General features: G+C 36.5%; 1 protein-coding gene across 2 annotated transcripts in view; it reads right to left on the bottom strand.

Annotated features, from left to right (window-relative positions):
- The window catches only part of LOC138692899 (F-box only protein 33-like), a 47,136-nt gene extending 29,563 nt beyond the window's left edge, over window positions 1-17,573 (bottom strand). For both annotated transcript variants that reach the window (XR_011330157.1, XM_069816222.1), the window contains exons 1-4: window positions 17,162-17,573; window positions 11,562-11,796; window positions 10,129-10,280; window positions 4,019-4,139 (exon numbers count right to left, since the gene is read on the bottom strand). Coding sequence is in view for 1 of the 2 variants with exons in the window: in XM_069816222.1 (XP_069672323.1) it covers window positions 4,019-4,139; window positions 10,129-10,280; window positions 11,562-11,796; window positions 17,162-17,565 (912 nt within the window). In the remaining variant the exon portion in view is untranslated. The remainder of the gene's footprint in view (window positions 1-4,018; window positions 4,140-10,128; window positions 10,281-11,561; window positions 11,797-17,161) is intronic.
- Between the last annotated feature and the right edge of the window lie 290 nt (window positions 17,574-17,863).

Below are 17,863 nucleotides of genomic sequence, written 5' to 3'. Positions count from 1 at the left end.
TAAAGATTTTCTTCTTAACATCAACATGATCTTAATCATGATGCAAAAGAAAATAAATAACATAAAAATATAGGATTCTTTGTGAAAATTTTACTTTTCTGTAGACAGAAATTGTTTCTTGCCACAAACATAATTCACAGCATTATAAAAGAACAGAGTTGCTGCAAAATGTGGAAAGCAAGGGCTTCCATTAGTTTCAGTGACTCTGTCCTTGAAGCTCTTGAACGTCAGTAACTTGCATCATACATTTGTGATTTATAGTTTGCTGAGTTAGTGTGCACGCACGCACGCACACACACACACATATACACCCCCCCCCCCATCTTAATAACCATAAGCAGCGAGTCTTCACTAATGGTAAAAAATCTGTAATTATTAAAAATATGGTGTTCCTCAGGGATCTGTATTGGGCCCTATTCTCTTTTTATCCATGGTCAATAATTTGAAGTGTACCTAATGTTCTTGCCATTTCTGTGGTTTTTGCTGGCAAAGCTACATTTTGACACAACATAGTGATCTTAACGGAATGAAAAATCTTGCCAATTCAGTCCTTAATGGAGCTAAGAAGTAGTTAAATTCAAATAAGTTTTTACTAAATGAAACCAAATCCCTTTTATTCAACAATGGACAATGGCAATTCTTTCGAACTCCTTGGCATCATGGTAAATGGCACACTTACGTGGGAAGACCCATATTGATCTAGCTTGCAAAAGATTATGAAAAATCTTATTTCTTCCCGAAAGGTATATTAGAGTTCCTTATTTCTCATATTTCCATAATATTCTTTCCTATGTTTTATTGTTATGGGACAACAGTGCTCACATTGACAAGGTCTTTACACATAAAAAAAAAAAAACATTAGAATAGTAACTCACCAATGAAGGCATACAGCTAACCATTATTTATTAATGAAAAAATAATAATTAGTATCTCAGTGTAGTTAGTTATCAAGCTTTAAATTTTGTTAAAGATAAAAACTCATATTATACTAACTTTAAAGAATGGTGTTCATTCTCATAATATTAGAACCATTATTTTTTTGATATAGTACCTAAATGTAGATTATCTAAAAATAAACAAAAATTATTTTATTATATAAAAAAAAAGGTAAAGGTATCCCCGTAACATGCCATGAAGGCACTTGGGGGGCATGGAGGTAGAACCCCATGCTTTCCATGACTTCGGCACTAGAATGAGATGGTATAGTTGGCACCATGCTCTGACCGCCTTTTACCCCCGGGAAAGACCCGGTACTCAATTTTATAGGGGGCTGAGTGAACCTCGGGGCCATTCTGAAAGTTTGGCATCGAGAAAAAATCCTGTCACCACCTGGGATTGAATGCCGGACCTTCCAGTCCATAGCCAGCTGAATTATTTTATTACGGCATTAAAAATTGAAAATACATCCCCTCATCAGGTTTTGGTTTGAAAAAGAGGGCTTTAATAACTTTATCTCTGATTGGTTGATAAATAACCTTTTCATGGTGTTAATGAATTTTTTAGTGTTAAGGTTTCTCTGGTATTTTCTTACATTCTTTGTGTGTTTTTCACATAGTTTTGCTATTTCATTTTATTACAATTTATTGTTATCAGTTTGTGTTTTTTTTTCTTTTCTATCACTCTGTACTTTGACTATGTCTTACACTTATTGTGTTCAAGACTGTCAATACATTCAAATTCATTTAATAATTTAGCATGTGTCTTATTTTCTAATATTCAATTTTATAGATTGATGTAGGTTATAGTTCAAGGTACTTTTAACGCCCACAAATTAAAAAAATTCAATTCAATATTAGTGTTTTTCTTATTACTGTAGTTAAAGAGTTCTGCAGTTATACCATTTACATTCAACTGAAGAAAATCTTTATATATACCTTGTTATTTGATGGTCCAAGTTCTGCTGCTGTGAGTACTAGTCTTCAATAGTTCTGCAAGCTTTTATTCTCATCTACTTTTTATGATACAAACTTGGCTGGTTATTTTTAATGTTCTATCATAATTTTGAACTTTGTTCTTAGTGTTCTGTCCTCACATCATTTTCGGAGGAATTACATCAAGAATCATGTCTCTGCTCAATGCCCAAGAGGCATTAATGATCTCAAGAACAAGATCAATGCTGCATTATGAAACTATCATGTAGCAGCTGGAGCAGTGTGGTTGCCAGGTAACTTCTATAACATATAAACCAGAGAGGTAATGTAGAAGCTCAAATGAACTCCAAAATGTCATGTACTTGTCTTCGAAATTTCAGAAAAATACTTTATCAGTTTTCAATGTGTGTGTTTTTAGTTTATGCCACTTTGAATGGATCATGCTATATAATCAATGGAACTTTTTTTTTTTAATATCTAAACAGTCACCAGCAAAGCTCAGTCGGCTGAGGTGTTTGCCTGCTGATCTGTAGTTGCACTTGGGGCGTGGGTTCGATTCCCACTTGGGCTGATTACCTCGTTGGGATTTTTCCGAGGTTTTCCCCAACTGTAAGAAGAATGTTAGGTATCTATGGTGAATCATCGGCATCATCTCACCAAATACCATCTCACTATTGCCAATCCCATCAATGCTAAAAACATCGTAGCTGATACAGCATTGTTAAATAACTAAAAAAAAAAAATTCTAAATATCTTACCTATTTAACAGTCAAGCCCAGTTCCTACAATGCACGTTTATTTTATAGATCACATATGGAGAGCACTGATGGCAGTTCAGCATGCTTGCTTGCTAGAAATTCTGCCCATTGCTGACTGCTTTGATAAGTACTATGCTGGATTTTCAGATTAGATTTATTGCTATTTTTCGCGTTTGCTTGGAACAATGTCACCAAGCTAGTGGCTTTCCAACTAAGTCTGTTTTTTTCTATATTCCTAAATTTCTATGAATACAGCAATTAAACTTAGTAGTTCTATACTTCCGGTTTAATTACTTTATTACAACATTTATTATTGTTAATAAAGAAATTTAGTTCTTTTCTATTTATGGCTTAGTTTCTGGCTATAAGAAACCTCAATCCTACTTTTAAGGGATATATTTGATTAAATTTGATTTCTATACAAGGTATAATCACACCAGTGCTGCAATATTTATTGTACTGGATATATGCTATTGTTCATAGTTCTAGCCTAAAATAAATATACTCATATTTTGCAAAAGGTTATCTGTCGGATACAGGGGGGAGAGCCATTAATCCTTCCCATTGAAGGCTTTAAGGAACCAACCTGGACAAATACCCAATGTCCCATCCCTACCTTCCCGTAGTGCAGCTGTTAGTAAGCATAATTTTACAAGCTGAACTAAAGGGAGGGGCTATTCATCAATTAGCACTGGTCAGCTTGATGAGTTAGTGACTGAATTTGGTATAATTTTCCTCTATTCAATACCTAATTCCCTCTTTACCCTTTCCTATCCAGTCCTCTGACTGAACTCTTACTTTCTTCGACCCCGATGGCATTAGAGCATTTGAGGCCTAGGGGTTCATTTCCCTTTCCTTCCTCCTCTTTCTACTTTTCTGTTCCTAGTGCTGACCTGCTATGACACTAAAATCGTCCTCCGGTGGCTTAAGGAGGGAAAGCTGTTGATCAACAAGATCTCCCAGCTAGGTCCAGTGGACTCTTCGACCAACAGCAGGTGTGGTCCTCCAGACATTCTGGGGTTTGTGTGTGAATGAAGTAGCCACCAAAACATTAAAATATGGTGTTCACTTAAATCGGCTACAACTTGCCATTTTTTCTCAAAATCTGTGCTTCAGTGGCTGGCCATGATAATATCTTTGAAAAATATTGGAGTGCAAGAGGTCAAATGACTTTATTATCAAATGCCTGGCATTAGAAAACAACAACAAAATATTTTGCTGCAACATATAATTTGATCATTGCAGGTTTTTAGAATGAATTAACGACGATAAATGAAGATGTCATACTTGGAACAGAAATAGTCAGTTGACTGAATTTTGACCGAGGAAACTACTCTTAGTACATATACGGTATGAAGATTGTCTACATACAGTAGGAAATATAGTTACCTGCTCGCAGAAAAAAACCTTGAGATGAGTGAGCGGCATCGATGGCTTCAGAATATCAGAGTGCAGAATGTCCACTACTTCGTATGAGTGGATAAGAGTGAGGCGCAGCTCACAATTTGCACTGCAACAGGACAAGTTGACAACTATCTCAATCACAGCATACATAACACTAACACTGCAACACAGCCATCACCTGCTTAGCATTAGTAATTCATTTCTGAAAACTAGGACACTACCCAGGATCATTCTCCTTATTTTTAAAATATCAGAATTTATTTGGAAGAGGAGAGTCTTCGATATTTTTTGCATTTCTGATGAATACAGGAATTCACAATGCTTTGAAAATTGGATCCACTTGACTTACCCAGGATTAGCAGCGGGTATCTCAGTTGATAGAGCAACTGGCCACAGACTGAAAGGTCCTGGGATCAATACTGGGTGGTGGCAGGAATTTTGTCATTGCTATGGGAGTGAGGTGCTGACCACATCACCTTATTCTACTGTCAAGGTCATGAATAGAGCACGGATTTTATGTGATTACATGTATCTATAAGAAAAGTTAAAATGTCGGCGAATCACACCAAAGGGATCATTATTCCGATGTTACATGTTTTTATATATTTTAGTGCATAATAAATATTTTGGCATACATGTATTACATATTTTGAAAGAATACACATTTTTTTTCACCAATTTTCCCTCGACTTAACTCATGAGTTATATGTTTTAAATTTGTTTATGCTCAACCATGCCGAAATGTAGTAATTATACACCTGGTAGCAGTCCTTTAATGCATGTCATTAAAGTACACCTATTCATTAAAGTTCAGGTTTTCGATTATTCTCGGATATGCAATCGAAAGACGAGGGAAAGTCACAGAGGCTGGAAATCCAATACTGTAGCAGAAGGTTATGTTCTGTTATTATAATAATTAGCGTTAATTGTAAATAATATTCAAATAAATTCAATTTGTCATCTCGTTTTTCAATTCTAAATCAATTTCCAGGTTATACATTCTCAGTTATATTGTCAGACTCCAAAGCAGCTATTCTATCAATAGTCTCTAAACACACACCTTCATCTCAAACAGCAGAAATAACTAAAATGCTCCCTCAATTAATATCACTCAATAAAAGAATTGTATTCCAATGGATACCATTCCATTGTGGAATCCTGGGAAATGAGAATAAGGATGCTTTAGCAAAGAAGGGCAGCACTGCTACTTACAGACCTGTTACTAAATCAACGTATTACTCTGTGAAAAGATTTATTAAATCTACATACTTAGACTTCAACAAACAAAATTTAAAAACACAATCCCAAGGGAAAAAATGGAACTCTCTGCATCAAAATCCACAGTTAATTCCCGATTTACCACGAAAATCGTCTGTAGCTGCATTTAGATTGGCAACAGGCCATGATTATTTGACCAAACACCTGCATAGAATTGGAATATATCAGTCCCCTAACTGCCCATTGTGCACCTCAAAATCTGTGCTCCAGTGGCTGGCCATGATAATATCTTTGAAAAATATTGGAGCGCAAGAGGTCAAATGACTTTATTGTCAAACGCCTGGCATTAGAAAACAACAACAACATATTTTGGCATATATTACATGTATTACATATTTTGAAAGAATACACATTTTTTTCACCAATTTTCCCTCGACTTAACTCATTAGTTATACGTTTTAAATTCTAGCTTTCTCCTTCACGTGCTTTGTGAACGTTGTTCCTTGCGGCTGCAGGGTGATGCCGAGGTAGCAAAAGTGATTGACGCATGATAGGGGGATTTCATTATAATAAATCGTGTCTTTTGGTGTTGTTCTGCCTCCCCTCCTGAAAACCATCGTTACCGTTTTGGTCTCATTTATTCTCAGGCCGGTTTCGGTTGCCCACTTTGCAAGGTCATTGAAGGCTTCTTGGAGGTAACTTTGCGATTCGGAGAGAATTGCCATGTCGTCTGCGTACACGAAGACTTTTACCTTATCCTTTCTCACAGCCTTGATGGCATCTGGCCCGAATTTTACAGCACCGAAGCGATGACATCTGATCTCTGGACTCACGGAAACTACGAGCTGAGACATCTAGTGACAAGAATGGCTGTACATGGTTTTCATCACAAAGTCTGCAGCAGTGCACACTACCACTCACCAGATGGAAGCTGCGTGTGTCTACTATGCAAGAAATCCTGTGAAAGATACCATATCCTATGGTGCACCGAAAGAACGAAATCATTGATTTCATACAGTGAAGACAGCGCCCGTAGGGAAAAGCCCTAAAACTCTTTCTCTTTGCACGAATGTGCGCTTTCTCTTCTTTATTTATATGTTTTAAATTTGTTTTTAAAGCTTGTCTCTTGATCTCTAATGCATAAAAATAATTTAATAATTGAAAATAATAACGTATTCTGTCAAAAAAAAAAAAAAGGATATCCCTTTGTCATGCTAACATTTTGTGTATACCTTAAGAAGCAATGGTCAAGTAGAAACAAATACCAATGCAAAGGGTGGGTCATTGTACTGCTACCGCGATAAAGGAGAGTGGACATTATCCTGTGGATATGACCATTTTGCACAAACACTCCAAATCAGTTACTCTGAAAGAAAACAATAGTTCTTTCAGTTTGCTTGAGAAGCTTATACTCTCATCAGGTATATCTACTGCTATGGCACAGTTGAATTCAAGTTAACAGACTGGATTTAAATTGATGATGCCTTTACTAGTGACGGCAAAATCATGCTGTGCAAAGTGTGTGAGAAACGCATTTAAAAACTGAACTTCATGTCACAAATAAAAAACGTGCTCCATCGAAACAACAAGTTCTTCTTACTCAAGTGGTGTTGGAACCTTTTTCGTCTTCTACCAGAATTTAATAAAGATTTGTGCATGGCAATGGTTGCTGCAAATGTACTATGGTATAAAGTTTCAAGCATTCCTATGCAAATACTGCAACTTCAATATTCTGAATGAATGAATGAATGAACACTCCGGAAAAATTATTTGAATTCCTGCTACAATGACACAATGGAAACGATCACAGCTTAACTTGGTGATTCCTATGTATGGATTGCTGTTGACGAGACAATGACAACAGAAAATATGGAAAAATATTTAATTATTAACTTACTTACTTACTGGCTTTTAAGGAACCCGTAGGTTCATTGCCGCCCTCACATAAGCCCGCCATTGGTCCCTATCCTGAGCAAGATTAATCCAGTCTCTACCATCATATCCTACCTCCCTCAAATCCATTTTAATATTATCTTCCCATCTACGTCTCGGCCTCCCCAAAGGTATTTTTCCCTCCGGCCTCCCAACTAACACTCTATATGCATTTCTGGATTCGTCCATACGTGCTACATGTCCTGCCCATCTCAAACGTCTGGATTTTATGTTCCTAATTATGTCAGGTGAAGTATACAATGCGTGCAGCTCTGCGTTGTGTAACTTTCTCCATTCTCCTGTAACTTCATCCCTTTTAGCCCCATATATTTTCCTAAGAACCTTATTCTCAAAAACCCTTAACATCTGTTCCTCTCTCAAAGTGAGAGTCCAAGTTTCACAACCATACAGAACCGGTAATATAACTGTTTTATAAATCCTAACTTTCAGACTTTTTGACAGAAGACTAGATGACAAAAGCTTCTCGACCGAATAATAACACGCATTTCCCATATTTATTCTGCGTTTAATTTCCTCCCGAGTGTCATTTAGATTTGTTACTGTTGCTCCAAGATATTTGAATTTTTCCACCTCTTCGAAGGATAAATCTCCAATTTTTATAATTCCATTTCGTACAATATTCTGGTCACGAGACATAATCATATACTTAGTCTTTTTGAGATTTACTTCCAACCCTACCGCTCTACTTGCTTCAAGTAAAATTTCCGTGTTTTCCTTAATTGTTTGTGGATTTTCTCCTAACATATTCACGTCATCCGCATAGACAAGAAGCTGATGTAACCCGTTCAATTCCAAACCCTCTGTGTTAGCCTGAACTTTCCTAATGGCATATTCTAGAGCAAAGTTAAAAAGTAAAGGTGATAGTGCATCTCCCTGCTTTAGCCCGCAGTGAATTGGAAAAGCATCAGATAGAAAATGGCCTATACTTACTCCAAATAATAATTGAATGAGGTTGAATCACATGTGCACCTGCAATTTTTTACCACTGTGAAAAAATACATAAAATAAAGCCCAGATTTTAAGTTACATATTTTTTATTTATTACGTATTTATCTACATATTTTGCCATTTTTAGCTATATATTTCGCCTTTTTTTTACTTTATATTACTTATTTTCATATTACATATTCATGAAACATCATGATAGCAATGTTGAATTTCTTCGTCACCTGTCTTTGTCTTATCTTCTTCAGACGAATATCTACTTCACCTACCAGCAGGGCACGATCTGAGTTAATATCCGCTAATAGTCTAGCTGATATCTGCTTTCATCCCTTAGGCATGTCCATGTACATCTTCTTCTTCTTTTTTTTTTAAGCAGGTTATTTTACGACACTATCAACATTTTAGGTTATTTAGCGTCTGAATGAGATGGAGGTGATAATGCCAGTGAAATGAGTCCGGGGTCCAGCACTGATAGTTACCCAGCATTTGCTCATATTGGGTTGAGGGAAAACTCCTGAAAAAACCTCAACCAGGTAACTTGTTCCAATCGGGAATCGAACCCGGGTCACCTACTTTCGCAGTCAGATGTGCTGTTTCTCCACAGGTGTGGTCTATATCTTCTTCGTTTATGTTGTTGGAATAATGTATTTCCAACAATCATTGCATTTCTTTTGCAAAAATTCACCAAATATTCTCCTCTATCATTTCTTTTTCCCAATCCATATTTTCCATATTATAAATATATAATTTTACGAGCTGAACTAAAGGGAGGGGCTACTCATCAATTAGCACTGGTCAGCTTGATGAGTTAATGACTGAATTTGGTATAATTTTCCTCTAACCAATACCTAATTCCCTCTTTACCCTTTCCTATCCAGTCCTCTGACTAAACTCTTACTTTCTTCAACCCCGACGGCATTAGAGCATTCGAGGCCTAGGGGTTCATTTCCCTTTCCTTCCTCCTCTTTCTACTTTTCTGTTCCTAGTGCTGACCTGCTATGGCACTAAAATCGTCCTCCAGTGGCTTAAGGAGGGAAAGCTGGTGATCAACAAGATCTCTCGTCGACCAACAGCAGGTGTGGTCCTCCAGACATTCTGGGGGTTGTGTGTGAATGAAGTAGCCACCAAAACGTTAAAATATGGTGTTCATATAAATCGGCTACAACTTGCCATTTTACTCTAAATCTGTGCTTCAGTGGCTGGTCATGATAATATCTTTGAAAAATATTGGAGTGCAAGAGGTCAAATGACTTTATTGTCAAATGCCTGGCATTAGAAAACAACAACAACATATTTTCCAACTGTTCTTCCACCTTGTCCTTCTCCTACAACTACGTTTTTCATCACAGGCTCCAAAAGACCCTTAAGGTGGCATGATATTAAGACTCGCACCTCACGAGACAATCGGCACTGAGTAGCAGTAGGGATGTCAGTCCCACATGTTGGCCACTTTTGCTCCCACAATGCAGCTGGAAGGATTACGTCAATGGGAAAAATTCATGACTATCAGAAATCGAACCCGTAACCTTCCAACTTGCAGCACAATGCTTTAACTGCGACACTACTGCATGCCCAACTGTAAACAGAAACCTAAATTTGAGATAACCCTAAATAATTTTCCTAAAACGCAATTAAAACACGAGTGTTCAAGGATTTAGCATGTAACACTCCAAACACTGCTACTTGATTACGAATCTATTCCCTCAAGTATGAGGCTCTCAGGTCTGTTATGATGTCAATGAAGAATTATTAAACGACGATCCAAAAAGCATTTCCTTTCTGAATGACAGTTCTTGAACATGAGTTTTAAAATTTCATTTTCTTTATAATAAAATGTAACTCAAAACTGAGGACTTACACAACAGTATTCTATAGTCTACCCAAAGTTAGGAAGGGATCGATGTTTGGCAGTCTCCATCGAATCTGCATACATACACAAGGAGCATTATCATTATGATCCAATTCAAGATCACACTCACTTGTTCTGCACGAAGGTAGTCCAGGCTGCATTAGATGTGCCAGGATGAGTATCTTCAATTCCATGAACGTGAATGATGAAGCGAAGCAAGCCAACTTCACCCAGTGCTGCCAACATGGTGTCACTCACATAATCATAGTCCACACTCAGGACCTGCATAACAATATTATTTATACTCTTACACAATTAGTTACAATTTTATTGAGGCTGCAAAAGGGTATCTGTCGGATACAGGGGGGGAGAGCCATTAATCCTTCCCATTGAAGGCCTTAAGGAACCAACCTGGACAAATACCCAATGTCCCATCCCTACCTTCCCGTGGTGCAACTGTTAGTAACTAAAGGGAGGGGCTAGTCATCAATTAGCACTGGTCAGCTTGATGAGTTAATGACTGAATTTGGTATAATTTTCCTCTATTCAATACCTAATTCCCTCTTTACCCTTTCCTATCCAGTCCTCTCACTGAACTCTTACTTTCTTCGACCCCAACGGCATTAGAGCATTCGAGGCCTAGGGGTTCATTTCCCTTTCCTTCCTCCTCTTTCTACTTTTATGTTCCTAGTGCTGACCTGCTATGGCACTAAAATCGTCCTCCAGTGGCTTAAGGAGGGAAAGCTGGTGATCAACAAGATCTCCCGTCGACCAACAGCAGGTGTGGTCCTCCAGACATTCTGGGGGTTGTGTATGAATGAAGTAGCCACCAAAACGTTAAAATATGGTGTTCACTTAAATCAGCTACAAGTTGCCATTTTCACTCCAATATGAAATGAGTACCATCAAGGTAAAATTATCTGGAGGTAAAATGGTTCCCCAATCGGATCTCCGGGCGGGGACTACTTTAATGCTACAGAATCAACTAAACATCTAACAATGGAATGCTGGCGGTATAACCTGCATAGAATTGGAATATATCAGTCCCCTAACTGCCCATTGTGCAACTCAAACCAGGAAATGGATTCGGAACACCTCAAAATGTGTGCTTCAGTGGCTGGTCATGATAATATCTTTGAAAAATACTGAAGTGCAAGAGGTCAAATGACTTTATTGTCAAACGCCTGGCATTAGAAAACAACAACAGCAACAACAATTTTATTGATGGGTTTTTCTTTAATATCCCTTTGAAAAGCAGCAGATACTCGGGTATTGTGAGATTAAGGTATTATGTTGTACATAATACCGGAAAGAGTAGTAATGAACCCCTTCCAAAACTCTCGATTTTCTTGGGTATTGCTGCTGTGAGACACCATGCACTCTGACTATTAAATCACTCACTACTGGTCTGTCACCTCTCACCACAGTTCAGCTGTCGTGTGACTCCTGACATCATTCAAGGTCATTTTTAGAGATTGGAAACAATCCTCCATATTCTTGTGGTTCACAAGTATGGTTTGATAAAGAAAAATTGATAGATAACATGTGAAAGTGTTGTTGTACCTGCAGCATCTGGAAGGAGCGGAAGAGAGAAGGGTCCAAGTCTAGGAGAAGGTAATCATCCGGATTATCCTTTACGGATGCAAGTCCCAGGTGGCGTAGTGAGCATGCCTGGTGACGTGCCAGCAGATCCAGCAATGCACCAACATAGACCGTGAGCTCCTCTGAACAGCCCAGACTCAGTGCCTCCAGTCGCCGACACTGCTCCACAAGCACACGCACCGGCTTCAATACATGCCTGCCAACACACGATACAAACCCGTGAATTTACAACAGAATCAAAGCAAATTAGCAGCCTTCAAATCATAGGCAGGTAATGTTTTGTACAGAATACAGAAATTTGGAAAGACTTAATGAAAAGCACAATACACTTTATAGGCAGAAGAAATGGAAAGTTGATGGACTTTTGTGGAGGGAAGGAGAAGGTTTATAAATAGTCCAAAGATCTAAAATTGTTATTAGTAATCAATGTATAAAACAAATCAGTGAATTCAATTACTTCGGTTGTAATCTATCCTACATAAATTCTAGGGAGGTAGACATAAAATTAGCCAAATTTCAATAACTTTTAGGTACAATAAAATCAACATTACTAAAGAAAAAAAACACGCACGCACGCACACACACACACACACACAAATTTACAGCACGGTATCTACAGTATCTTTACAATAATTGCGTCTTTTTCAACAATCACTTCTCGAGTTGCAATAATTTTTTTCTTTTCGATGACGCGATGTTAACCCTAGCAATATCAAATTATTTTAAATAATAGGCAGTACCAGTGGCAGGGTATTTTGTGACTATAAAAATGTCTAATTTTGAACAATTTTTTAACATTTTTAATCAATAAATAGTATGTACTATAATAAAAGAAGAAAACTGAAATGTCACTATACATTTTTTAACAATTACTTCAACATAACAGTAGGCCTATGAAAAATGTTACGTATCACTTTCTTCACATCCATTCTCGCATACAGAACAGACCACAGTTTTACTACGAAAATCAGCAAATAATATGTAACTTACTATAATAAAAGAGAAAAACTGAAATGTAATTGTATATTTTCGAACAATTACTTCAATAAAGAGGGGTTTTTTTTTTTGTTCACCTTGACAATTTTCGTATTTTAGTAAAACTAAGATCAATGAAAATGATTAAACAATAACACAAATAAGATAGAAGGATTCATAGCTCACAATAAATAATATTTTCATATTTTTAGTATATCAATGACATAGTCCTATTTAACAGAAAAATTTCGGAGGAGGTGGGAGCAAACTTCACCTCCCCCCTGTTGGTACTGCTAGGGTTAATCCACCATTCCGCTTCTTCAACATGTTTTCAACTCTTTCTATCCTCATCTCGCACGAACTAATAACATGCATAGCCAACAATGATGTCTGAAGCGTATATAATGTAAACGTTTAAATTATTTTATTTTTATAATTGTGTCTAAAATTAAATTTGCAAAAAGGGAAGGTTAAATTCATATAGAAGGATTCATAGCTCACAATAAATAATATTTTCATATTTTTAGTAGGCCTATATCAATGACATAGTCCTATTTAACAGAAAAATTTCGGAGGTGGTGGGAGCAAACTTCACCTCCCCCCTGTTGGTACTGCTAGGGTTAATCCACCATTCCGCTTCTTCAACATGTTTTCAACTCTTTCTATCCTCATCTCGGACGAACTAATAACATGCATAGCCAACAATGATGTCTGAAGCGTATATAATGTAAACGTTTAAATTATTTTATTTTTATAATTGTGTCTAAAATTAAATTTGCAAAAAGGGAAGGTTAAATTCATATAGAAGGATTCATAGCTCACAATAAATAATATTTTCATATTTTTAGTAGGCCTATATCAATGACGTAGTCCTATTTAACAGAAAAATTTCGGAGGAGGTGGGAGCAAACTTCACCTCCCCCCTGTTGGTACTGCTAGGGTTAATCCACCATTCCGCTTCTTCAACATGTTTTCAACTCTTTCTATCCTCATCTCGCACGAACTAATAACATGCATAGCCAACAATGATGTCTGAAGCGTATATAATGTAAACGTTTAAATTATTTTATTTTTATAATTGTGTTTAAAATTAAATTTGCAAAAAGGGAAGGTTAAATTCATCACAGAATTAAAAGTGTATATTATCTTTTCCGGAGGAGCGACCCGAAGTCTTACACTGCAACCTGAGGCTTACTGTGTTTACCATTCTGTTATGCGAATGATACTTGTAGCCAAATAGTCGTGCTCTTGTGCAAGTGCAGCACACCGCACCATGAACTTAATCTAGACTGTGGTATGGATGATGATGATGATGATGATATGCGAACTAATGATGGCGAAATGAGTCCGCGATACAACATCAAAAGTTGCCCAGCAATTCTGCTTCAATTGGTTGAGGGGAAAACCCTGGAAAAACCCAACGAGGTAACTTAGTCCAAACCAGGAATTGAACTGGGGCCTGCTAGTTTTACGGTCAGACGTGCTAACCGTTACTCTAAAGCAGTGGACAAAGAAAGAATAGGCCTTATAATATATACTTCAATTATACAGAAGCTAATATAATTTGACAATTTATGTTTTTAGATTTTTACTGGTTTATGACTGCATGATAGGTGCCAGTGAATAAATGGGCTCAGTGAATTAGGAAAGCATAACTTTAAATAAATCTAACCTATTTAAGCAGCGCTCAAAAGCGTAAGTTAGGTTGTGAAAGAGAAGAATTGGTTATGAAGTAGAAAAAAATTCATGTGTTTTTTTTTTTTAAGTGCAAATGACTCAAAAGACTTTTACACAAATGTAAATCAAGTTTCTGTGCTTTTAGTGAAATTAAATAAGCGCCTTGGATAATAGGACAGCCAAATGCATACTAAAACGTTCTGGTCTTCGATCTTTTGATAGCTTATTCGAGTTGAAAAGGGGGGTTTTTTGCAGATTTAGATATGCCTTCAGAATATAATTTTGTTTTCAAACAAATCTTCCTGAGAAAATACAGTTCTTGCATTGAAAAAGGAACTCAATTCCTTTGACTTTGTAATTATGCTTATGTTCCAGTAAAAAATATTACAGTAAATCAATATTGTTTCAAAATATTTACAAGAAATCCATTGATTTATGACGGCCACATGCAACATCACTGTTAAAACAAGCCCGAAATAATATGATGAGTTGAGGCAGTAATTTTCGAGTACTATTTTAAAAGATGCAAAGGAAACCTCAGATTCCTAGAAAATAGATCCTGTTTTCAAAGAACATGGCAATGCTATGTTAGGATGTTAGGAAGATTTTATTATTTATTGGCAGTTGAACGATTACATGATGCAGAGGAAAGGTTTCGAGTATTTGTCTTGTTTTTAATGGTTGCTTAGAAAATCATAATGCAGCAACTTAAAGTACACTTTGGAGGCATGAACGATATCTCAGGTAAATTCTTGCTGCTCCTGCCATCAACACTCAACATCTTAACCGAAAAGGATATGATCGAAAAAGCCAACACAGGCTACTTAGCGAATAATGTGCTACAGATTTATCTCCTATTTTTTCTCAACAACTTATCAGTTTTCGATCCTAGTCGCAGATGAGACTGAGTTCCTGTTGAAGAAGCAACGGCACTTTGGAAAATCGTGAGAAAAGTCTGTTATTATTATTATTATTATTATTATTATTATTATTATTATGCAAATCTGACTTTCAGGTAGTAGCTCCCTGTAAAGCAGGTTTGAATAATTTCAAGGAAAAATTGTTCCAGGGCCGGGTATCGATCCCGGAACCCTTCGCTTAGTGCGCGAATGCTCTACCGACTGAGCTACCACAGGAACTATAAACGACATCGTCACAATTTTTCTTTTATATCCACACGACTCAGATGAGCTGACAAGACGCCAGAACTCAGCTATGAGTGCACACAAATGCTGTGTGACAAATTGTGGCTTTCTGTTAATGTACCTCCAGTTATTATTATTATTTGGCAAGTTCAAATTCACCACTTAAATAATATGACACGTGTAGATAGGCTATATCGTTAACACACCATCACAACAATCTTAGACATGGGCAGATATGAGAAGGGGGGTCCCAATTGAAATTTTTTAAAAAGAGAGGGGCATGCTTTCTTGGTTATGCTACTCTCCACAGGTGGAGTAATGGTAATCCATTCACTTCATGTAGGTGACTGAATTGTGTTACATTTGGTTTTAAAACAAAATAATACTATTATTTAAAGTAATCTTGAGACATTATCAAAAATAATATACGAGACTATTAAGTGCAAAACTCGCATTATACAAAAAAAAAAAAAAAAATGAGTTACATATGGGATGTTGTACTTCTTGCAGATCTCTATCTACTGATATAGCCTATGTAGTTGGTTTGTGCAAATCTCGTCTAATTCCTCTTCCATAGTGCTCAGAAAACTACTATCAAATGTAAAACTGTCCATATCCATAACAGTTTTTCCTGTTTTCTCACAAATCATTTTACCTGGATAAGGCGAGTTTTGCATTTGATAGCCTCATATTTAACAATAAAGAATATCGAAAGCATTGGATAAATCACAACACAAATATATTTCCCATTTAAGTAGTTTCTTGCGCCAAATATTACTTATATACAGAATGCGAACTAAGATTTCTTATGAGGAGGGGGATAGAATCCTAAATAGGGAATATCATACATAAAATTATTATTATTATTATTATTGCTGTTGTTGACATTACTGTGATGAAATATAAACATTGGAAGTAAGAATAACAAATTAATGATAATTATATTTTGTGAGGGGGATATAAGTTATCCCTGACGGGGATGTTAATATGGATTTATGAGAGGGGGATAACTTTCCAAAAGGGAGGAAATCCCCTCCATCCCCCCGTTAATTCGCACCCTGCTTATATGAAAGCTGAAACAGTCAAGGAGAGCAAACTTAAATAATAACACTAACAAAACAAAGATGTCCACAAATGGACCAATATATATTTGCAAGTAGTACCTACTGAAATTGTCCATAAATTAGAAAAAGCAGCTACGGTAGCCTACTTCCATTAGAGGACTGTTTTCTCTTTTGTGATGCGACTTTTCTGTAGCATAAAGTAGGCCTACTGACAAATTGATAGAAGACGTGTCCATGTATTTATGTCGGTTTGCTTTAAGTAATACAGAATATTTTGTTGGGTAATTTGCTAGCATATGTGTCTGTGTACGTATGTCCGTTTTGCTTTACAGAAAATCCTATTCATTTCTGTTATTTGATCTAGAGCAATTTATTTAAATATAATGAAGATAAGTTATTTCTTGCATTTATGTTCTGTACCAAATAACAACGATCAACAAAAGATTGCCCTACACTAATCTAATGAAAACTTGTATAGACGATTAAATGAAGCTATTCAACATAAATGATTTGAAGTGTAGGCGTAAACAATGTTCAATCAATTTGCCTTTTCTCAAGGACATTTGTTTTTCTGCCAAATTAAACTAAATGTGTCCTTACAATTTTATTGAACTACTTCTCTTCGATAAACATAACTTACAATCCAAGGACAAAGAATAAATGTGTGACATCTGTCAAGTAAGAACTGTCAACAACTTACTTTTTGAAGAATTGTTTTTGTTCATCAATTCTTCCAGGGCATTCAAAGCGACAGTGGCTGGGCATCAACATAAGACGTCGTAGGTGATCATTATCACATAACTTTTGTAATACTCTTGCTGCTTCTTGAACACATAATGGGTCCAATGAATCGAAACTGACAGTGGCATTGCGTAACTTCTTCGCAAAACAGTTCGTAAGGTACCGAGTCCGTGACATACTATTCTGATCCCTTGTTTTGGCTTTGAAGTGTATGTTCTGCCAAAAGCTTGGGTGATATAACGCACACCTCCATTGTTTGCATGTTGACGATGCTCTAATTTTGTCTTCTTGAGGCAAATACGAGAAAACCTCTACCAAAATAACACTCGGTAAGTTATTCCAACAACCCTCCTCTGTGGCCATGATTACCCAATGCCACTGTAAAATCTCTTGTGGTAGGCGTCTTTGATACTCTAGTTATCTAGTATGCCGTGAATTCCATGACCAAAATATTGTTTTGTTTATGTTTCCTGTGGTCTTCGTTTGGGATTATTATGAAACGGCAAATAATGACAATAACAATTAAATATTTACATTCAACAGTCTTATTATAATTATGAATACTAAGATGGAACGAGTGAAAGTTTTAAAACCACAAAACCATAAATATATGCTATAAAACTTGATGAATTTCTCTTTAAGTCACGAAGTAATTTATTAT

Source organism: Periplaneta americana, chromosome 17 (genome assembly GCF_040183065.1).
Source record: "Periplaneta americana isolate PAMFEO1 chromosome 17, P.americana_PAMFEO1_priV1, whole genome shotgun sequence".
Classification (NCBI taxonomy): domain Eukaryota; kingdom Metazoa; phylum Arthropoda; class Insecta; order Blattodea; family Blattidae; genus Periplaneta; species Periplaneta americana.
Note: the sequence above shows the minus strand (reverse complement) of the source record. Positions and strands in the feature narration are given on the sequence as shown.